At 59.6% G+C, this 18,674-nt stretch overlaps 1 protein-coding gene across 1 annotated transcript; it reads left to right on the forward strand.

Moving 5' to 3' along the window:
• The first annotated feature begins 509 nt into the window (after positions 1 to 509).
• On the forward strand, positions 510 to 16,759 carry FHAD1 (forkhead associated phosphopeptide binding domain 1). Its single transcript, XM_087944512.1, is given in 30 exon segments — positions 510 to 615; positions 1,102 to 1,202; positions 2,137 to 2,343; positions 2,979 to 3,258; positions 3,434 to 3,498; positions 4,168 to 4,398; positions 4,587 to 4,710; positions 5,529 to 5,659; positions 7,343 to 7,408; positions 7,906 to 8,010; positions 8,133 to 8,240; positions 8,419 to 8,493; positions 8,617 to 8,769; positions 8,996 to 9,194; positions 9,446 to 9,516; positions 9,607 to 9,744; positions 9,859 to 9,966; positions 10,748 to 10,837; positions 10,934 to 11,141; positions 12,015 to 12,096; positions 12,359 to 12,465; positions 12,980 to 13,139; positions 13,404 to 13,541; positions 14,033 to 14,036; positions 14,039 to 14,156; positions 14,737 to 14,855; positions 14,993 to 15,088; positions 15,222 to 15,442; positions 15,595 to 15,760; positions 16,430 to 16,759. Coding segments are annotated over 29 exon segments (3,819 nt in total). The 5' UTR covers positions 510 to 615; positions 1,102 to 1,106; the 3' UTR covers positions 16,583 to 16,759.
• Positions 16,760 to 18,674: the final 1,915 nt, after the last annotated feature.

Consider the following 18,674-nt stretch of genomic DNA (forward strand, 5'->3'; position numbering starts at 1 on the left):
GCTGTTTTTATCCTCTGTTCTTGGGGCGGGGGGGGGTGAGGGTCTGGTGTGCCCCTGAGATTGCTGGCTTTGTTTCAAGGGGCCTCCCGAAGGGGTCCCCTGGCGGGGATCCAGCAGCCCCCACTGGGGTAAGAATGGGGTCCAAGGCCCTCGGGGAGGGGGACTCCTCGCTTGTCAAAAGGTGCCATAGGGCAATACTTGGCACGCTGTGTGAACAGGGCACCGCTGGGAAAAGCGTGGGCGACGCTCGCACCGTGGGAACGTGGGGGTTTAAAACAAGGTTTCTTATCCTGAGCCCTTTAAAGCGGGTGGACTTCAACTCCCGGTATTCCCGGTTGAGGTCCGACGGCTGAGGGATTCTGGGAGTCGGAGTCCGCCTGGGAGGGATGAGCTTCACGGAGGGCGGGGCCGCTTGCTCAAAGCTCGTCCATAGGTGCGCTAGTTGCGCATGCGCCAGACTTCCGGCTGCGCTCGGTTTCCATGGTTGCCGCGGAGACGCTCTTTCCGGCGGAAGGGCGTGGCCTAAGGTCCGGTTGCCATGGGCACGGTTCCACTTGGCGGGAGTGGGGTCGGCGCCTCAGCGGGCCTGCGCCGGCTTCGCTCGACGACCAGGCGGTGGGTTTCGTCTCCGTGCCTCTGAGCGTGTGCAGAGAGCCCCGTCGGCCTCCTATCGGGGAGGGGGGGCTCTGCCTTTGAAGGGGGCTCTGGATCCCTGAGGGAGGGACGGAGAGCGGAGGGGGGCCCAGCTGGGTCCGGCCCCCCTCCTCGCCCGGGACGGTGGGCTCAGGAAAGCGCCCGGCCGCAGAGGACAGAGCTCCGGTTTCGGGTTCTTCAAGAAGCCCCCCACCCTTCCATGTTTCCCCATCTGACATCCTGGGGCCCCATCGCGGAGCTTTTGGGGGGGGGCTGTGGGGGGCTCAGGCAGGGCTGAATCACCGGAGTAACCGATTTAAAGGCCCAGTGTCTTCTGGATCCCATTCCCTTTGAGAGAACCTGCCTTGGCTGTTGCCCCAGGGCAACTTGTGTAGTTGTGTTCTCTCCCCCCCCCACCCCACCCCCCAAAAAAGTCTCTCAAATACTCGGCCTGCGCTTTCTCCCCAGAGAGCATGAAGGCCTTCCTAAGGAGCTCGGATGGCGTCTTGGCGCTCAGGCCAAAGATTACGACAATAGGGAAGCATGAGGACTCGGACATCGTTCTTAAGGTAAAGGCCCCAAAGGTTCCTTGTGGGACAATCTGGTCTCACCCCTGGTGGGGTGCTGGAGGCCCCCCCCCCCAAGTTCTGTTCAAAATTGTAATCTCAGAATTAAAGGAGAAGCTTCACGTTGAGCAAGGGATGGACTCGGAAGGTAAAAGGGGGAGACCGGTAGGACTTGCTGGTTCAAAAAAGATCGGGGGGGACACAGGATTGGGGAGCTGCACTTTCACATGCACGCACACTGGCTTGGCTGCTGGGTGCAGACGTTACTGGCTGAGGGCCAAGGCCCAACGGGTTGGCAATCCCGTTTTTTCTTCCATTCAATCCCATCCAATCCTTGGAGGCCACCAGAACAAGCCTCTGCTTTTTCCTTGGCAAGGACTTTCAGAAGTGCTTTGTCCTTGCCTGCTTCCTAGGGATGAGAAAAAGTGACCGGCCGAAGATCACCCAGCTGGCTTTGTGCATGAGGTGGGACTAGAACTCCCAGGCTCCCAGTTTCTAACCGGATGCCTGAGCAGGACACCACACTGGTGATTCTTAACTGCTGCAAATTTTTACTTGTCACCCAGGGGTTTCAGGCCAGTTCTCAGTCCAGATGTTTGCGGGCTCCAATAAGTTCTTGAATCTACCTAAAAAAGTGGAAGCCAAGGACAGAGGTCAAATCTGCTAAATGATCCAGAGCCCTCCTCCCCGCTTCCAAAGCTAATACTGGCATACTGTATTTTTTGTTTCTCTGCTGCCTCACAACAGTCTTATTTAAAGCAGTCTGGTTTTTGGTTTCGGACATTGGAATGCAGTATGATTGACTTGAATGTGTGAAAAGCAAATCTTAGTGATGAGAGAGAAAAAGACGACTTCCCCCGACTCCCTGGGGATGGTCTTGCCTTTCGTTTGTGCTCCGGATGCAGTTAGATTAAAAAGCCTCTTCGCCCCACTTCAGTCTCCAGGGTTGGAAGACCACCACGCTGCCCTCGAGTTCAGTGACGCCGAGTACAGCTTTGTTCTTCGGGACTTCAATACTGGCAGCGGCTCCTTTGTGAACGACTGCCAGATCCAGAATGTGGCCGTGAAGGTGGGCCCGGGAGACCTCCTGCGCTTCGGCTCCGGCGGGCCAACCTTTGAGCTGGTACTGGACCACCCACCTCAGGTAAGGGAGGGGGTGGCGACGGGGACAGACAGAGAGCCTGCTCCTCTCCCTGCCGGAGAGCCCTCTTGGGCCCTGCCAGCCACTAAAAGGAAACAGCTTGGCCCAAACAAGGGATGGCTGGCATGGCGATTTCCGGGCTTATGGGAGCTGAATTGCCTGTTCCCGGACTCCACTCGGGTGGAAGAGGGCCCAGTTTCTGTCTTTGGAATGTTCTGGCTTCCAGGGAATTCGGCTGGACAGCCCACTCTCCACCCCCCCCAGCCGCTGACATTTGGCCTCTTCCGGTCCAGGGTTTGTGAAGGTTGGCGGGGGGGGGGGTAAGCACGTCTGGGGGTCCTTGCTTGGGTAAGGTCCCCATTGGCAGCCTCGGCGTTCTTGTCCTCCTATGATAGCCACTGCCCCCACCCGCCCACCCAGCCAGTGACCTTCCTGCCTGTCCAGTGGGATGAAGGCCATCTATTTATCATATTCCATATTCCTTAACTGACCAGCTCCCTCGAAGGAATTAGAGTCATTGTGCGTAATTAGCTCAAATCCTCACGGAGCATGAGGTGAGCCAGCTGACCTTGACTGCGTCTGGGCCCCCTGGGAAAGGCTGTGCGGGCAGACAAGATTCCTCCCATGTCCTCCAGCAGGCACCTTATCCTCCGGTGAATCGGCGCATTGCCTGGCCGGGCCAAATCCAGGTGGTTAGAGAGACAGCCTCCCCTCCATCGGCAACGGCGGCTCCCCAGTTTCCATTGCTTCCCTCTCAGCAGTCCTCACCCGCCAGCCCCAGCTGGCCCTCCGCAGCAAGCGGGACCTCCCCGCGCCCCCCCCTCCGAAAGAGGCTGCCTGGGAGCTCCTGGGGCAGGACCGTCTCCTCCTCTGCCTTCTCTCCCGAGCCTTCCAGCTGGCCTCCAGCCTCCCTCACAGGTACGGGGCACCGAGCATGGCAGTCTACCTGCAGTAGGCTTATTAGCAGTAACCGAGCCTGGAATTTGGATCTGAGCTTCACTCCATCGCTCGCAAGGGGTGGGGTGGGGTGGGGAGAAGGGAGGCCCTGTGTCTCTGTCAATGGGCCGCCCACTTCTTTTCTGTTCTCTTCCAGGCAATGGAGCCCTCCCTGGCCCTCTCGCCAGCAGCCACCCGGGGGAAGGGCTTCTCAAAGAGAAGGTGAGTGAGGAACTCTGCTTTTTATGTCCTCCCCCAAGTGTGAGGACTTCCAGGAGCCCGGAAGGCCCTCCTAGGCAAGGCCACCCTGGTTCTCCCTCCAGGCAGTCCCCGTTTCTCCACACCGAAGCTGAGTTGTAGGAAGCCATTTGAGACCATCAGCCTCAAATATTGTCATTAAAAATAAAAAATAAAAAAATCTTGCCCTGGAATCCAAACCACAGGAAGATTTAAAAAGGAAGCACTGAAAAAAGGTTTTAGCCCAGGCAAGAACTTGCGGTGAAAGAGACAGCTTCGCAAAGCTGTTTGTGGGTACCCACCATAAGGAAGAAGAAGATCCGTGGGAAGGGGAAGCAGCATAAATCATTCAGGAGGGATGAAAGCAGCCCTTTCCAAAGCGGAACGCGTGAAAAGGGAAAAGGGGAAAAAAAGGCGAGGAGGAAGAAGAAGAGATGGTCAGCAAAAGGGGGCTGGGCAGAGCGTTCCCAGGGAGGTGGATTCTCCCCCCGAGGAAGCTGGCTGACCATTGGTTCCTCCCCTCTGGCTCCTGCTTTCATATAGGGAGTTAGAGAATTATTTGCGGAAGGGTTTAGCCGGAAACTTCCGAGGGGAGAAGAAGAATAGGGTCCTTTTCCTCTCTCGTTTGGTTTATTCACTTAATTTTTTGTGCAGGAAGAGACCATTTTGAAACTGGGGGAGGAAATCAACCGCTTGTCTGCCTTTGAAAGCGAGTGTAGCCGCAAGGACACGCTGATCGCAGAGCTCCAGCACGAGATTTCGGCCTTGAACGAGAAGGTGGTGGTAACCCTGGCCAAAAAGGACACCGAGTTCCATCAGAAGCTGGCCAGCCTCGACAAAGACTCCGAAGCCAAGGCCGAAGAGATTAGGAGGCTGAAGGAGCAGGTGTGGGGGGGGGGGGGGGGGGGGGTGTGTGGTGTGGCGATGGTGCTGTTCTGTGTATGTACGTGCGTGCGTCTTCTCCCTGTCAGTGGGCAAAGCGTGCCTTGGTGTGCAGGCAGTGCAAGTGCCTCCTTTCCAGGGACAGGAGGCACTTACCTCTTTTGCTGCCCTTGCAATGTTTTTCTTCCCAGGTGACCGGCCTGCAGAGAAACACCAGCGAAGTCTTGTACCACTCCCTCTCGGACCGCGACCTGCAAATCGCCCACTGGAAGCAGGAGAACGAAGCCCTGAAGAAGAGCCATGCGCTCACCACAGGTGCCGCCCGCTGCCTTGTGCTCCCTTTAGTTCCTCCTCCCTCTGAACCCAGGAGGAAGAAGGCCTTCCTTCATGGCATGGCTGCAGCCGTCTATCTCACAGGCGGGACAGGCCATAGAGAGCGAGCCTCAGGAAGGGCCCCGCCAGGAAAGCCAGGGGATTGGAAAAGACTCCCAGAGAGGCTCTTGGATGTCACCCTCCTTCACAGAGGGGACCCACTCCTTCCGCAGGGTGTGTGTGTGTGTGGTGTTTCCGGTCCCTCGGTGTGGCTGCCCCCTCCCCGTGAAGAAGGCTTATCGTCCCAGAACAGTGCTGGATTAAAGCAGGGGAGGGAGAGGCAGTGTGGTGCAGTGGTGAAGGCATCGGGCCAGACATCAGGAGATGGGGAATTCTAGTCCCTCCCTAGCCACAAAGCCAGTTGGGTCACCTTGGGCCAGTCCCTCCCTCTCAGCCCCAGGAAGGAGGCAATGGCAGACCACTTCTGCAAAACCTTCCCAATAAAACCTGTGAAGGCTGCCTGGGAGGTGATCTAACTGGAAGAAGAAAAGAGGGGGGGGCACCCACATAACAAGAGCATCCTGGCTCCATGCAGGTCTCCTGGGCAGTAGTTTCAGTCAGAACGCGAACCAGTGAGAGGAAGGGATCCCTAAGGGAGGCCGCCTTTCTCCCTCCTCGCTGCGTTTGACAGCCCATTTCCCTCAGCCTCCCACCCCCTCCGCTTCCTCCTCTGCAGAGTTACCCTCCTCTCCCCCCCCAAGTCCCCAAAGCTGGAGGCAGCTGAGCTGATGGCTTTGGATTTCTTTTGCTGCTCCCTGCAGGACTGGTGACCAGTTTGCAAAAGGACGTGGTCTCGAAGGAGCAGCGCATCCAGCAACTGAAAACGGAGACCGAGAAGCTGAGGCAGGAGAGCCGGGAGAAGGACAGCCAGCTGGCCTATGTCTCCGCCCAGGTCAGCGCTCTTCCTCCTCCGGTGTTTCCCTAGTGTGGATCCTGCAGGTCCTGTGGCTTTCTCCCGCTGGGCTGAGAATGGGAATGTGGTGTCCCCTTCTGGACGCAGAAGCTCCCCTTCTCTGCAGGCGCTCAAGGGGCCCTCGGGGCCAGTGCTGCGGGCAGGTCCAATCGGCTTTTCAGGGTGCGGGGGGTGGGCGGGGGGTGGGTTGTCCTCTTGCCCTGCTGAGGCCTTCCTGGAATCTTGCCTCCTAGTTCTCCCTCCTGCCTCCTTTCTTCATCTGGGTTGCCTCCCATTTTTTCTTTCCCAAGAAATAAATCCTAAGTGCCTTCGGGCAAGCTTGGTTTCCTTTTCCAGCTGTTGAAGTTCTGGAAGGGATTATTTTGCTGTCCAGCTTCAGGAATAAAAAAGCAGGCCAGAGACAGAGGCGTCATAGAACGCGTCAAGTGATTTGCAGGACACCGGTTTAGTAAGGATATGGAGAGAACTAAATTTTTGATGGGGAAACAACTAATTTTAACTTCAACCTGGGATTAGCAAGTAAATAGACTTTAATGGTTAGCTGTAGCATTTTGGAGATAAACTTCATTTTTAGAAAAACTATGCATTCGTAAGGCTATGAATTGATTTATCCCTTCAATTCTGTTTTAAACAGGTTCTGTTACATTCATTTAGCGATCTAATTATTTGTAGCATCTCGCTGTCTTCTTTATTATCCTTTTAAAAACTTTTATTATGGTGGGAGTTATACAAAAACTATTGCTAAAAGCAACATTTGCCCGTATCTTCCGAGGTAACTCTTGAGGGCACAAACGGGGAACTTTTTCTGGCTCGTTGCAGATGGCTGTGACTGCAGGCTGAAACCCTCTGAGCCCTCGGGAGCCAGCCAGCAAAATGCTTGTACGCTTCAAATAGTTCTCCTGCTGTGTCATTTTTTTTAAATGGGTGTGTCGGCAATTATCAGTTGCCTTTGCTAATGTTTGTCGTGGGATGTGCCGAATTGCACGGAGTGTGTACCCAGAACTAGAAAACCGATTGGGAACCGGCTAGCTTTATTCACAGGGCAGTTTAAGGGCGCCTCCCTGGGAAAACACACACCGTAGCCACTTCAGCACCTGGGCAGACAAAGGAGCCCCTTGGCTGCTGTCTTAGTCTCCTGTAGAATGAGTCTTTTACAGGTCAAAGGGGAGAAGTCCCTCTTAAAAGCTGCGGGGTTTGACCCCCACGGACGGCCAACGAAATCCCCGGGTCCCCCGGAAGCACCAAACCAATTCTGGAAGGGTTTGGGAATAAAAAGGAGAGGAGAAGGGCGGGTTGGAGGAAGGAAGCCAGAAGGAGCCAGGCTGGTTTATTTATGGTGGACTCTGGAAAGGGGCTGTCGCGATAAGACCACCATCGCCCTGCAGGGTGTTCAAGGTGGGGTGGGGTGGGGTCCCTGGCAAGTCTGGCCTAATGCTTCTGGCTTGGTCAGTTACCGGCCTCCTTCCCACCCGCCTGTCTTGGTCCGGAGGGGCCTGGGGAGGGAGTGGGGTGGCTGGAGGAACCCCAGCCTTCTCCCTGGGTTTTCAGGGTGGGTGGGTGGGTGGGTGGGTATGTGTGTGTCCTGTGCCGGGCCTTTCCGTCGCTGGCTGACCGCATCTCCCTCCCTCCTTCCCTCCCTCCCTCCCCTGCTGTTCTTTCCAGTGCTGTAGAATTAAAGCGGAGACCCAGCGGGAACTCAGGGACAGAGACCTAAGTGCCCACCAGAGTGTGAGTCAGCCCTCCGATCCTTCCGCCTGCGCCCAGCCGCAGCTCTTCAGAAGCCCCACCCCACCCCCAGAGAAGAGAGCCCCATATCCCTCCCCATATTGGATGCCCTGGTCAGGTTCCTTTTCTCCTCCAGCCCAGGGCAGCTGGGCTCACTTGGACATCCGGCTGCTTCTCCCAGGGCTTCTTCCCCCGCTCAGAAGGGCTCCCGCTTAAAAAGGCCGGCCCCCTCCTTGCCCACTTGAGTCGTCGTCTTGTCCTCCGTCTCCTCTGGCCCTTATCACGGAAGCAGAAATCGGGTCTCGACCACAACTGACCTCCACTACTTTATTTTTATCCGCACAAAGGTGGAAACCGTTGACTTTGGGCTGCTGGAGCCTCCTAATTTTGCCTCGCCCAGGAAGGCTCCCCCTGCCTTTCTTACGCACTAACCGGGTCCCTCGGCCGTCAGGGCCAGTGGGGTGCCCGGCCCCTGACCCCCTCTCCTGGTGCCTTTGCAGCGGATCGCGGAGCTGGAGCTGCAGGCCGGCCAGTCCAAGGAGGAGGTGAAGAAACGCTGCGCAGAGCAGGAGGCCTTGACCCGGAGGCTGGCCGAAGCCACCAGGGTGAGTGGGCAGGGCGGCTCTGCCCTTGGAGGCGCTGACCAGAACTGAGCGCCTGCCCTCTGGGGCCGGGGGTCTGCGCTGCGTGGCCTCACTCTTCCCGCCTCCCCCAACCCCCGTCTCAGGCCGAAGGGGAGCTGAAGCAAGAGGCAGAGAGGCGGGCCCAGCAGGTGCAGGAGCTGGGCCGCCGAGAGCGTCTCCTGCGCTCGGAGATGGAGCAGGCAGCCGCTCAGGTACGCCAGGTGCGCCTCCTGCCCCTCCCCCGCCCACGGGGGTCTTCCCCAGGGAGCCCCTCGCCCATCTGCCTGCCTCGTATTCCCCTCCTCCCTTGGGTCTTCCTTCCTTTGGCTCCCGAGTTGACCTGAGGTGCAGGGGGGGCTCCTCCTGCCATTTAACCTCTGCTGCTCCCAGGCGCAGCGTTTCCGGAGCCAGGTGGCGAAGGCCCTCTTTCCTGAACCTCCCGAGAAAGCTCTAACCAATGAGCAGGTAACAGGCTCCCCTTTTCGTGGAGGGCGGGATCCTTATTCAGTTAGACCTAACACTGCCCGTAAGCAGGATTGGAGGCGCCTCTTTCGGTCACCCACCTTCCTCCCCCACCCCGAATGCCAGATTGTTGAGGAAATCCGTCAGGCGCAGGAGAGCCAGCAGGGCTCCGAGCAGAAGGAGGCAGAGCTGCAGAAGGAAGTGCAGATCAAGGCCCTGGAAATGGAGAAGCTCTCATCCAACCTGGCCCTGCTGAAGAAGCTGCTTGATGGATTCCAGGTCTGCCCCGGAGTAGCTGCCCTGATGAGCCTGGGGGCTTGGCTCTCTCCTTTCGGCCCCCTCCCGCTCCCCCCACCCCGGGGCAGAGCGGAAACTGTCCCTTGGCCTGGGGGGGTGGGGAGGTGTCTCCTGCCCAGAATCCCTCCTGACCCCAAGAGGGACGGGGCTGCTTCCCGCCCTGCCCATTCAGGCAGCCTCTCCCCCCCGCCCCCTTTCTCTGCCCCAGGGGCTCCTGAAGGCCTCTTTCTCTGCCAAGAGCCTGAAGGGGGCCATCAGCCAGCTGCAGAGCCTGGGCCCCCTGGCCCCCCCGGTGTCAGGAATCCAAGCCTCCCTGGCCCGCATCCTCTACAGTGTGCTGGGCTGGGTGGAAGCGCTGGAATCGCTGCTCCGGAACATGGGCGTGGATGCCCCGGCTGCCGACACAGGTCCGTCCGCCCCTCCCTTCGGCTGAGCTGCCCAGCGGAAAGGCCACCCAAGCCAACTGGCTTTGTGGCTGGGTCGGAGCTGGGCACCCAAGGGGAGAGCCAGGAGGGGTGGGGGCAGCATGGCCCCTGCTTGCTCAGGACTCCCCCTAGGCCCAGGGGGTCCACTCTCAGGATGGCCACTCCTTCGGGCCCTGAATGACCCCCCCCTCCTCCCCAATGCCCGGCCTCACCTCCGCCCTCCCTCCTGCCAGGAATGGCCGCCTACATGAAGCAGCTGCTGGACCAGCACCACAGCGTCACGGGGCAGGTCCAGGCCCTGCAGGTAAAGCCCCCCCCCCCTTTGGAGTAGGGCAACTGCCGCTGTCTGGCTAATCCCCCAACTTCAGCCCCTCTGAGGGTACAGCTCCCCCAGACTCAGCTGCGGAGGGCAGAGGAGTCCCAGCACTCGACCCTGCGGGAGGAGCTGAGGGAGCTGAAGGAGCAGCTGGAGGGAGCGTTCCAGGCCAGAGAGAGGGAGATCCGGGAGGAAGAGAAGCAGCAGCAGAAGGAGGTGAGCCTTGAAGGGCCCGGTCCCTCTCAGGACAGAGCTGTGTGTCTGTGGGGGCCCTTCTGCCAGCCCCCAGCCCTCCTTTGAGGCACGCCCCTTTTCCTCTCCCCCAAAAAGATCCTGGAGAGGAGGGCCGCCCTGGAAGGAGCTGAGCTGAAAGAAGCCCTGGAAGAGGAGAGGAAAAGGGGCCGCCTGTTGCAAGCTGAAGTGAAGGAGCTCTCCGAGGTGGGTGCCCGCGCAGCCCTCTCCACGCCCTCCCACCGCTGGCAGAGGATGGCACGGAGACGGAGGGGGCTGGGGGGGGGGAGGCTTCTCCAGGATCTGGGGCGTTGTGACCTGGGACCAAAAGTAACCCAGGCTGTGGGGGGAATCTGAGCAAATACATGTTTTCTCAGGCAGCACTTCAGGTGCAGGGAAGAATACAGGGAGTCCTCGGCTCACGACCACAATTGAGCCCAAAATTTATGTTGCTAAATGAGAAATTTGTGAGTTTTGTCCCATTTTGTGACCTTTCTTGCCACATTTGTTAAGTGGATCACTGCAGTTGTTAAATTAAAGACACCGTCACACAGCGGTCATAAGTGTGGAAAACTGCACTCTTTTCACTGCTGTTGTAACTTTGAACAGTGTAAGTGCAACTTCCGACGAACTGCTGTAAGCCGCGGGCTGCCTGCCTTGCCTTCCTCTTCTTGCAGACAGTGTGTGTGTGTGTGTGTGTGTGTGTGGAGGGGGGGAGGGAAAGCAGGCTTGTTCCCAGCAGTCCTCCAGGCGCAGTTCCTTCCTCAGTGGCCGTCAGTGCCTGCCTTCCTTGCGGCTGCCCTGCAGGGCCCTGAAGTGGCCAAAGGCAGCTGCCGGCCACCAGCACGGGGCAAATGGCCGCACGACCTTTTCCTTGGCTGGCGCCCTTGGCTGGACCTCCGTGGCCTGCCCTTCCCTTCCCGTCTTGGGTGTGCTGTGGGCCTGGCCCCTTCCCCGTCCACCTGTCTTTCCCCTGCCTGCCGTGTAGGCCATGGAAGGGAGGAGGGACCTGGAGAGGACGTTAAACGCCAGGGTGAAGGAGAGTCTGGGGTCTCTGGAAGATGCGAAGAGGGGAAAGGTAATCGGGGTGGGGGGGGGCGGCCTCCTCCGGGGCAGCTTCGGAGGGAGGGCAGGCCACGCCCAGTGGTGCCCCTCTGCCTCTTCCCTTTGCCAGGCGATGGCGGAAGAGAAGCTGTCGGTCTGGGAGAGGCGGCTGCAGGGCCTGGAGGCTGAGGCCGAGTCGCTGAGGCAGAAGCACCAGCGGGAGATCTCGGAGTACCAGGAGCAGGTCAAGCAGCACGCCAGGACCATCGTGGAGCTGGAGAAGAGGCTGCCCAGCGCTGCCCAGCAGGTGGAGGAGGAAGGCGCTGCCCGGCCAAGAGGTCAGTGCAGAGCCCGGTCTCCCCAGGCCTCCCCAGGGTCCCCCCCTTGTCTCCTTTGAGGACGCTACCGAACAGCCCCGAGGGAAACGTGGGCAGCCAAAGCAGGCAGGTGGCGAGCACCTTGACGCACGGGGGGGGGAGGGCGTGTCTCTAAGACAGCTAGAGAGGCGGAGGGAGGGAGGTTGCTTCGCTCCAGGCGAAGGTGGCCTTGGACTTGACGGGGAAGCGGCGGTGTTTCCCCTCAGGGCTCCTCCAGGGGAATCACTGCGCAAAGAAACCCTGCCTTCCTTTACGTGACCCAGTGCAGCAGCCTCCCCTTTTGCACCCAGTGGGAAGGAAGCCTTGCTCAGGTTATCCCGTTCTCAGAAAGTGTCCCCAGGCCTTGCCCTTCTCTGGCCAGGGACAGGCCTCTTAAAACAATTCTCACCCCCCGCCCGCTTAATGGGTGGAGCTATGTAAATGAGCCGGCCCTCGGTTCTCTCCAGTGGGGGCAGCTACAGCCAGGGCTGCTTCCCAGGGCTGGCCGCGGGTGAGCACGTCCAGAGGCTACTTTGGGGGCTGGCGGTTCATCCCTCCGCAGCCCCACCCTTGTAGCCCTCCGCTTTCCAGCTGCGGTGGGTCAGAGTTTGAAACTGTCCGGGGAATTTGAAAATCATTTCAAAAAGACACTCGTTGGACTCAGGAATGTTTGGGAAGGGAAATTCTCCTTGGCTAACTCTAGTCTCTTTCTGCGGAGTAAACCGTGGTTTAAATGAAGACCCTTCCCAGAGGTTTTGGGCTCGTCCTCATGGGAAAACCAAACTGGTTTTTCTCAGAAACGTGCCATAGTCCAGACTGTTTCCCACATCTTCCACAACTTTTTTCCCCCTCCAGAAGCGAAGAAGGAGCCTTGCAAGGCTCCCTTGCCTGCCTCCCCCGGGCTGTGCATCATGGACGAGTTTCACGCTTTCCTGAAGTAAGTCGGGCCTTCGCTCCCTTGGGGAAATCCAGACCCCGGGGTGTTTCTGCTCTCAGTTTGGGCAGCTGAAGTGGGGAAAGGTCCTCCCAGGAGCCCTTCCCAGCCCGTTCCTGCAGTGGCCGACCCACCATTGGGGGAAGGGAGGGGGCTTCCCTTAATGGAGGAAGCCTGGGCCTCTCCAACCACGCCACTAAAACTGACCCTGCCCTGCTCTTGTCTCTCCCCACCCCCGGGGAGGCTTTGTTCCCGGGCTCTCCAGGGAGGAGCTGGCAGCTGCCAAGCAGGAGATCCAGGCCAACCAGGCGGTCATCGCGGAGCTCAAGAGGGAGCTTTGCCAGGCCAGAGCCACGATGTCCGACGTGATCGGTTTGTGACACGTGTGTCGCTTTGGACACAGATTCTTAATGTCTCCCACCCGGCCGCTGCCTTTTTGTGCTTGAATTTTTATTAAAGTTTATGATGATGAGACCAAAACACTGAAAGAAGCAGAAAGTTAGAAAGCTGAGGGAGGAAAGGAAGAGGTGTAGTGGCCAGGACCTTTTCCTCTGCCTCTCTCGCAACAGCGGCCACCAGGCTCACCACCAAAACCTAAAATCAAAGGTTAAAATCCTCTTCCTCGGCCAGGGTCCCTTTCCAGGTAGAAACGGAAGTGGATCCATTCCTCTCTCTCAGGGAAACACCGGCCCCAGTAGTGCCGACTACTCTCCCGTTGGGTCGCCTTTGCGGGGGCAAATCAGAGTTCAGAGCAGCCCAGGGGGAAAAGCCGGGCACAAGGCGGGGGCTGATGTGGGGGCCCCCTAACGCTGCCTCAGAGCCCAGGAGGTGTGGGGGGCCAGGCTCCAGGGAGTTAAGGGACACCCCCCGCATTTCCCCTCTGCAGGGGAGCTGAGCGACAAGCAGAAAGCGGAGCTGGAGGAGAAGCGGAGCCTCGTGCAGAGCCAGGCCCGAGAACTCGGCCTCCTGCGGGAGAAGCTGTCGGAGGCCTCCAGGACGCTGGCCCAGAGGGACACCGACCTCCAAGCCACCACCGAGCAGTTAAGGTGAGGGGGCCGCGCCCCCCCCCCATGTGCTTTGGGGCTGCAGGTGGGTTCTCTCCTATGCGGGTTGAGCTCGACTTGACAACGGTTCGTTTAGTGGACCGTTTGAAGTTACCACCGCCCTGAAAAAAGGGGCTTGGGAGCGTTTTTCACGCTTACGACCACTGCAGCCTCCCCGCAGTCCCATGATCGAAACCGGGAGTTGCAGGTGGAAGGGGCCCTGGGAGGGTCTCTTCTCCGCTTCCATCATGCCTGCCTCTGCTGCAGGAAGGCCAGAGAGAAGGTGAAGGAGCTGCTGGCGGAGGCGCAGGAGGCGAAGGCCATGGAGCCGGCCAGGGTTGTGCAGCACAAGGCGTGCAGACCACGGGGGCCCTGCAGGACCAGGCCCCCCTGCTGCAAAGGCAAGTGGGGAGGGGCCCTCGGGAGTCCTCGGGGGGAACCTTGCGTGGAGTTCTCCATAATCAGCCAATGTTTTCATCACACCTTTGTGCGAGCCTCAAGTTTTGTCATTGCTAATTGTTGCTCTAATTGCTGACGAGGGGCTGGCAAGGCAGCTTGTGGGAGGGAACGGCAACAGGTGGCTGCTCCTTCTGGCTGCCACCTCCCCCCCACCCTCAATGCTCGGAGGACCCAGGCACCACCCCTCTCCCTTCACAGTGGGTGGTTTGGGGTGGGTGGGGGGGGCTTATCACAGAAGCGTTTTTTCAGCCCCAGGAAACCTAAAACTGGCCCAGTGGCCGGAGGGCTTCTTGTGGCCTGACGCAACTGCAGGAGCCCCTTGGCCCAAATCCCACAGCCAGCTTGCCCGAGGAAGCACCCCACACCCCCTTGGGGCCTTCTGGCTCGGACAGGGCATGCTGAGTTTGGGGGGGGGGTTGTCTCTGTGCTTCCAGGAGCCCCCGCTCTTGTGCCTGGCTGACCTTGGAGCCAGATGCAAAGGCTCTCGCCACGAGGAGGTCATCCGTCGGCAGAAGGAGGCCCTGGCTGAGCTGCGCAAGAAGCTCCGGAAACTGGACAAGGGCGAGTCAGGGGCTTGGCTGGTGCTCCCCCATTTTGAGATATGTCCAAGGGCTTCTTTTGGGTGGGGGCGGGAGCGCCCAGGACGGCATGCCAGAAGACAGGCAGGCAGGAGCTGCCGTAGGCCTAAACGGGGTCTCTCCAACTTTGAAGACTTCAACTCCCAGAATTCCTCGGCCAGCTTAGTCTTAAAATGGCCTCGTTTGGAGACGATCAACGGCTTTTCTCCTTGTCCACATTAACTATTGCAGTACGGAGTCTGCTTTGCGGGGGGGGGGCATCCTCACACTGAGTGCTTTCAGGGGTGCCCCAAGAACAATGCAAGGGTGCGGGGCCCTCCCTCCAGGGGAAGCCCCTTGCTCTTGGTGGCTTGCTTGGCCTCCGGCATCCGGGGTCCTGCCTTGAGCTTCCTTGGGTTCCTCTGGTCTGAATGGATCCCTCTTTATCAAAAGCGAAGAATTGGAGGGCTCGGGAGGTGCCGGCCCTGACCCCCGAAGTGCCGTCCTGTTCAGACACGGCCTCGGCCTGCTCTCCCCTTCACCCAGAGCTTGCCTTGAACGTGGCCCCCTCTTCCCTCCTGTAGACACAAATAACTCCCAGCCGCTTCTGGTTGTGCGCAAAGGGCCGGCAGAGAAGCCAGAGCAGGCGAGGGAAAAGGGCCCCGCGACGATGGTGTTGAAGGTGGCAATGGATGCCCACCAGGTAATCCGAGCTCTCGGGGGCGTCCTGGGGCTCGGCTCCTTTAACAGGTGGGCAGGGGGGAGGTGCCAAGCAGGCTCCAGGTGCAAGTGCCCGCGGGCCCTGCCTCAGGAGCTCTCGCTGTCTTTCCTTCCTCGGAGCCTCCAGCTGGGCCCTCCGGCACCGACCTCAACGTGGCCACTGAGAGGACCGCCAGGCTGGAGATGGCCGATGCGCTGGACCTCAGCGAGAACCTGGTAGGGAAGTGGGGGAGGCTGCCGGCGTGGGCCTTCCCGTTGTCCTCGGGCCTCGGCTCCGGGCGTCCGGCAGGCGCTTCAAGTCAGAGGACTCACCCCGGCCCCACTTCCCTTCTCTCGCCTCCCCCCCCAGTACCTCAGCCTTGTCCGGGGCCTCTCGGGCCTGATGGATGTGGAGCAGCTGATGGGCTTGCGGACTCTCAAGCACCTGTCCCAGGCCGAGCGGGAGAAGGTGAGCCTGCTGCGCCAGAAGAACCTGGAGCTGCTGCTGGACCGGATCAGCAAGCTGAAGAGCCGCCTGCAGAGGAAGGAGTCCCTGCTGAGGGAGTACGAGGGGGACGCCGGGCCCTTCAGGTACCTGGGGAGGAGGAGGAGGAGGGGGGGGGCTCAGCTAGCAGGGCTCAGGAGCACGGAGCTTGGGGGAAGGGGTGGGTGGGTTCTCCCCCAAATAAGGCCGATTCTCCGGGCAGGAGCTCATTAGAGTGCCTACCCCGGGCCCCACACAGGAGCAACAAGCCCAGCCTGCAGGCCTGCCGGTCGGAGGCGGCCAAGCTGGCCGACCAGGTGTACAGGGACGCGGAGGAGAAGGCGCTGCTGAAGGAGGCGCTGGAGAGGACGCGGCTGCAGCTGAGCAAGGAGAAGAGGCTGAACAAGGCCCTCAAGAAGCCCAAGGTAGGGGCTGCCCGGGACCGGCGGAGGAGACAGTCAACCAGGCCTCTGGCGTCCGACTGGGGCTGCGTGCCAGTGTCGCGCCAGTCTCCCCTGGGAAGGACTCGGCCGAGGGGTCGCAGTGGGCATCAAACCTGAAGGGTGGCAACCATTGCGGGATGAATCTCGGGGTCTGAGAGGCCAGGTGGGGAGGCCGGGTGGGCAGGGGTAGAGGATGCCTGCAGGTGGCCCTCCTCCAGCTCCCTACCCGAAAGTGGAGGCAGAAGGAGGGCCCCCATCCAGTCCCAGGAGTCGGTGGGTGCCAAAGGCAGCTTCTGAAAGCCTCTGAGCGGAGCCTCCAGGGGTGATGGGCCGGGGGTTTCGCTCCCCTGGGCCCCAGGGACATGCGCTGTGCAGACCACGAGCCCCAGCTCAGGGCGGGGGGAAGGCAGGCCCTTTGGTTTGGATCGTCAGGGACTTCAGAAGCCACCTCCCGCCCCCCCCCCCAAGAAGGACACCTCCCTGCTCAGGCCTAGGGAGAGGGCAGAGGGAGGGCACCTGCAGGGCCAGCGGGCAGCGAGACTCCCTCCAACCCTCGCGCAGGACGCGGGAACCAGCGGTTGCCAATGCCTCCTTGTCGCTGGTCAGAGTGCCTGCGCCTCCTCACACGCCTCCCCTCCCTGCCTTTTGTAGACGCCAGCCGCAAGGAAGCCGCTCTCCGAGAGTCCGAAGGCAGCCGAGGGGCCGAGGAGGCCTGCAGACCCCGAGTGCCTTGCAGCGGCTGGGCATAGGCGACCCCCTTTCCGGAGCGCTGTGGGGCAGGAACGGCCCTGCCACTGTAAATAGGAGGTGACCCGTTTGTAACTGCGCAGGCGCCTCGTCCAGGCAGCCGGTGGCCCCTCTGGCTACGCCTCCGCTGCGAGAGAAGCACCGCCGGAGGTGCCCAGGATAAAGGCTCTGCCGCCCTGCCATCCGCCTCAGCTGGCGTCTTTGGGGGAAGCCGAGGAGGGCTCTTTTCCACGGGGGCGGGACCCTAATCCACAGCGAGCCAGGGGACTTGGGGGCTGTTCTCTAGGGGCTTTGGGGGCAACGTGGCTTGGGGGCAGGCGAGGGCATTTCACAGAGACACAAGCGGCGGGAAGGACAGGCGTTGCTTGTCCCCTCCTAGGACAGTTTTATGACTCCCAGGCCGAAGCAACGTCCCCCTTGCTAAGTTTGGCTTCTCAGGAGGATGAACCGAGGTTTGCCAAACCCTCACCCGCTGGCTTGGGGGGTGGGGGTGGGGGGGCGCCTTGTTTCTAAAGTGGGGTGAAAGCTGCCACCCGGGAGGGGCAGGGTGGCCGAGGAGTCTGCTCAGACGTGCATCCCCAACCAAACCAGCCCCCCGCCAGCGCAGCGGAGCGTCCCAAGCAGACTGGAGGCCCGTGGCAGGAGGGGATGCGGGGGGTGGGGGTGGCATTGTGCCTGCTGCCAGGGAGAGGGTAGTGGGGGGTCGGTGGGCAGCCCAGGGAAAGGGAGGGAAAGGGAGGCTCCGCCTGCTGCACAGCCAGTCCCAGCCTCCCCCGGAGGGCCTGTCCGTCCTTCTGACAGTCTCCTCTTTGCACGAACTGCTGTTGGCCCTCTGCGTCCATCTGTGGGCCTCTGGAAAGGCCTGAGGCCGGGAAGGGGGTGCCAGTCTGCTGCCCGAAGCCCACAGCCTGCCCACCCAGGCCCTGTCTCCAACCCTCAAGGCAAAGGTGATCTGGGCAAAAAGGGCCAGTTCTCCTGAGTCTCCATCCGGCCAGCCAACCCTCGGGAGGCAGAGGAGGAACCGCTGGAAAACCTGCCCCAGGAGAGCGGCTGTGACTGGCGCCTTTGCCCCGAGCGCTGCCTCCTTCCTGGAAAGCGGTCCGTGACTGGCAGCGCCGCTCTGCCTCTTCCACGAAAGGATGCTGAAGTGAAGTGGCCCCTTTTTCGGGTGACAAACTTCGCCCCTCAGGTTGCACTGTGGCTCTTGCGCTTTGCAAGTGGGCGTTTGGGACGCAGGCAGTCACAGTGCTGCCCACAAGGACCAGGTTTCTGGAGAGGCTCCGCGCAGGCCTCTCTCGGGCGAGACTCGGCGGGAAAGAGACCAGTAACGTCTTCCGTTAAGGACCCCGGATGTTCATTTGGGGGCAGGATGCAAGCACCCGTCAAGTGTCTTTAAGTAAAAGAAAAGGAAAAAGGAAACGGCTCCTGTTGTGAGATTTGTCATGGAATTGATCCTTTTTTCCTTCCTCTTTCCTGCCTTCCTCCGCCCTCTTCTCTCCCCCCCCCCTTTCTACACCATTCACCTTAAAAAAATCTCAGCCAGGTGTTGTTTTCTTAGCTTTTCCCCTCAAGGAGATTTTCCCTCAGGTGCAGACAAAGATCTCGGGGGGCCGGTGGCTAAAAAGGCTGTTCTTGGCCTGGGCATGTCGGCCGGTGCTTTCCGTCCCGAATGTGGCAGGCAGCTTCCAAAGGTAAGAGAAATAGGGGTTTTCCCCCGACTTATTTTCCAGTTTCACTGACAACAATCAAATGTGCTTAGGAGACATTTAGGCTAAACAATAAAACTATTAATATTGAAATAGGAAATGACCCAGGAAGAAGAATCAATGTGGATTTATTGTAAACAAGCTTTGGATTTTCTTATAGTTTCCTAGGACAGGGATGTTTTTTCACACGTTTTTATATTTGAATTTGAGATTTTTGAGAAATGGTCAGCGAGCCTCTTTTATTTTGCACTTTTGGTAGCTGCGTATAATAAACAATAACTGTCTTACTGTCTGCTTGAACATATGAAATGTAACCACAGCGTTTCCATAGATTTGCTGGGTGATGCCCTTTGTAAAGGATTTTATTTGAAATGGATGAAGCTTTCCTAACAAAACGGCATTTTCCACAGGTGCTTGGGGTATTTCCCACTCCCCTTTCCCCC

This window comes from Notechis scutatus, chromosome 16, assembly GCF_049901735.1.
Source record: "Notechis scutatus isolate UNSWTSFEM ecotype Mainland chromosome 16, rNotScu1.2, whole genome shotgun sequence".
NCBI classification, from domain to species: domain Eukaryota; kingdom Metazoa; phylum Chordata; class Lepidosauria; order Squamata; family Elapidae; genus Notechis; species Notechis scutatus.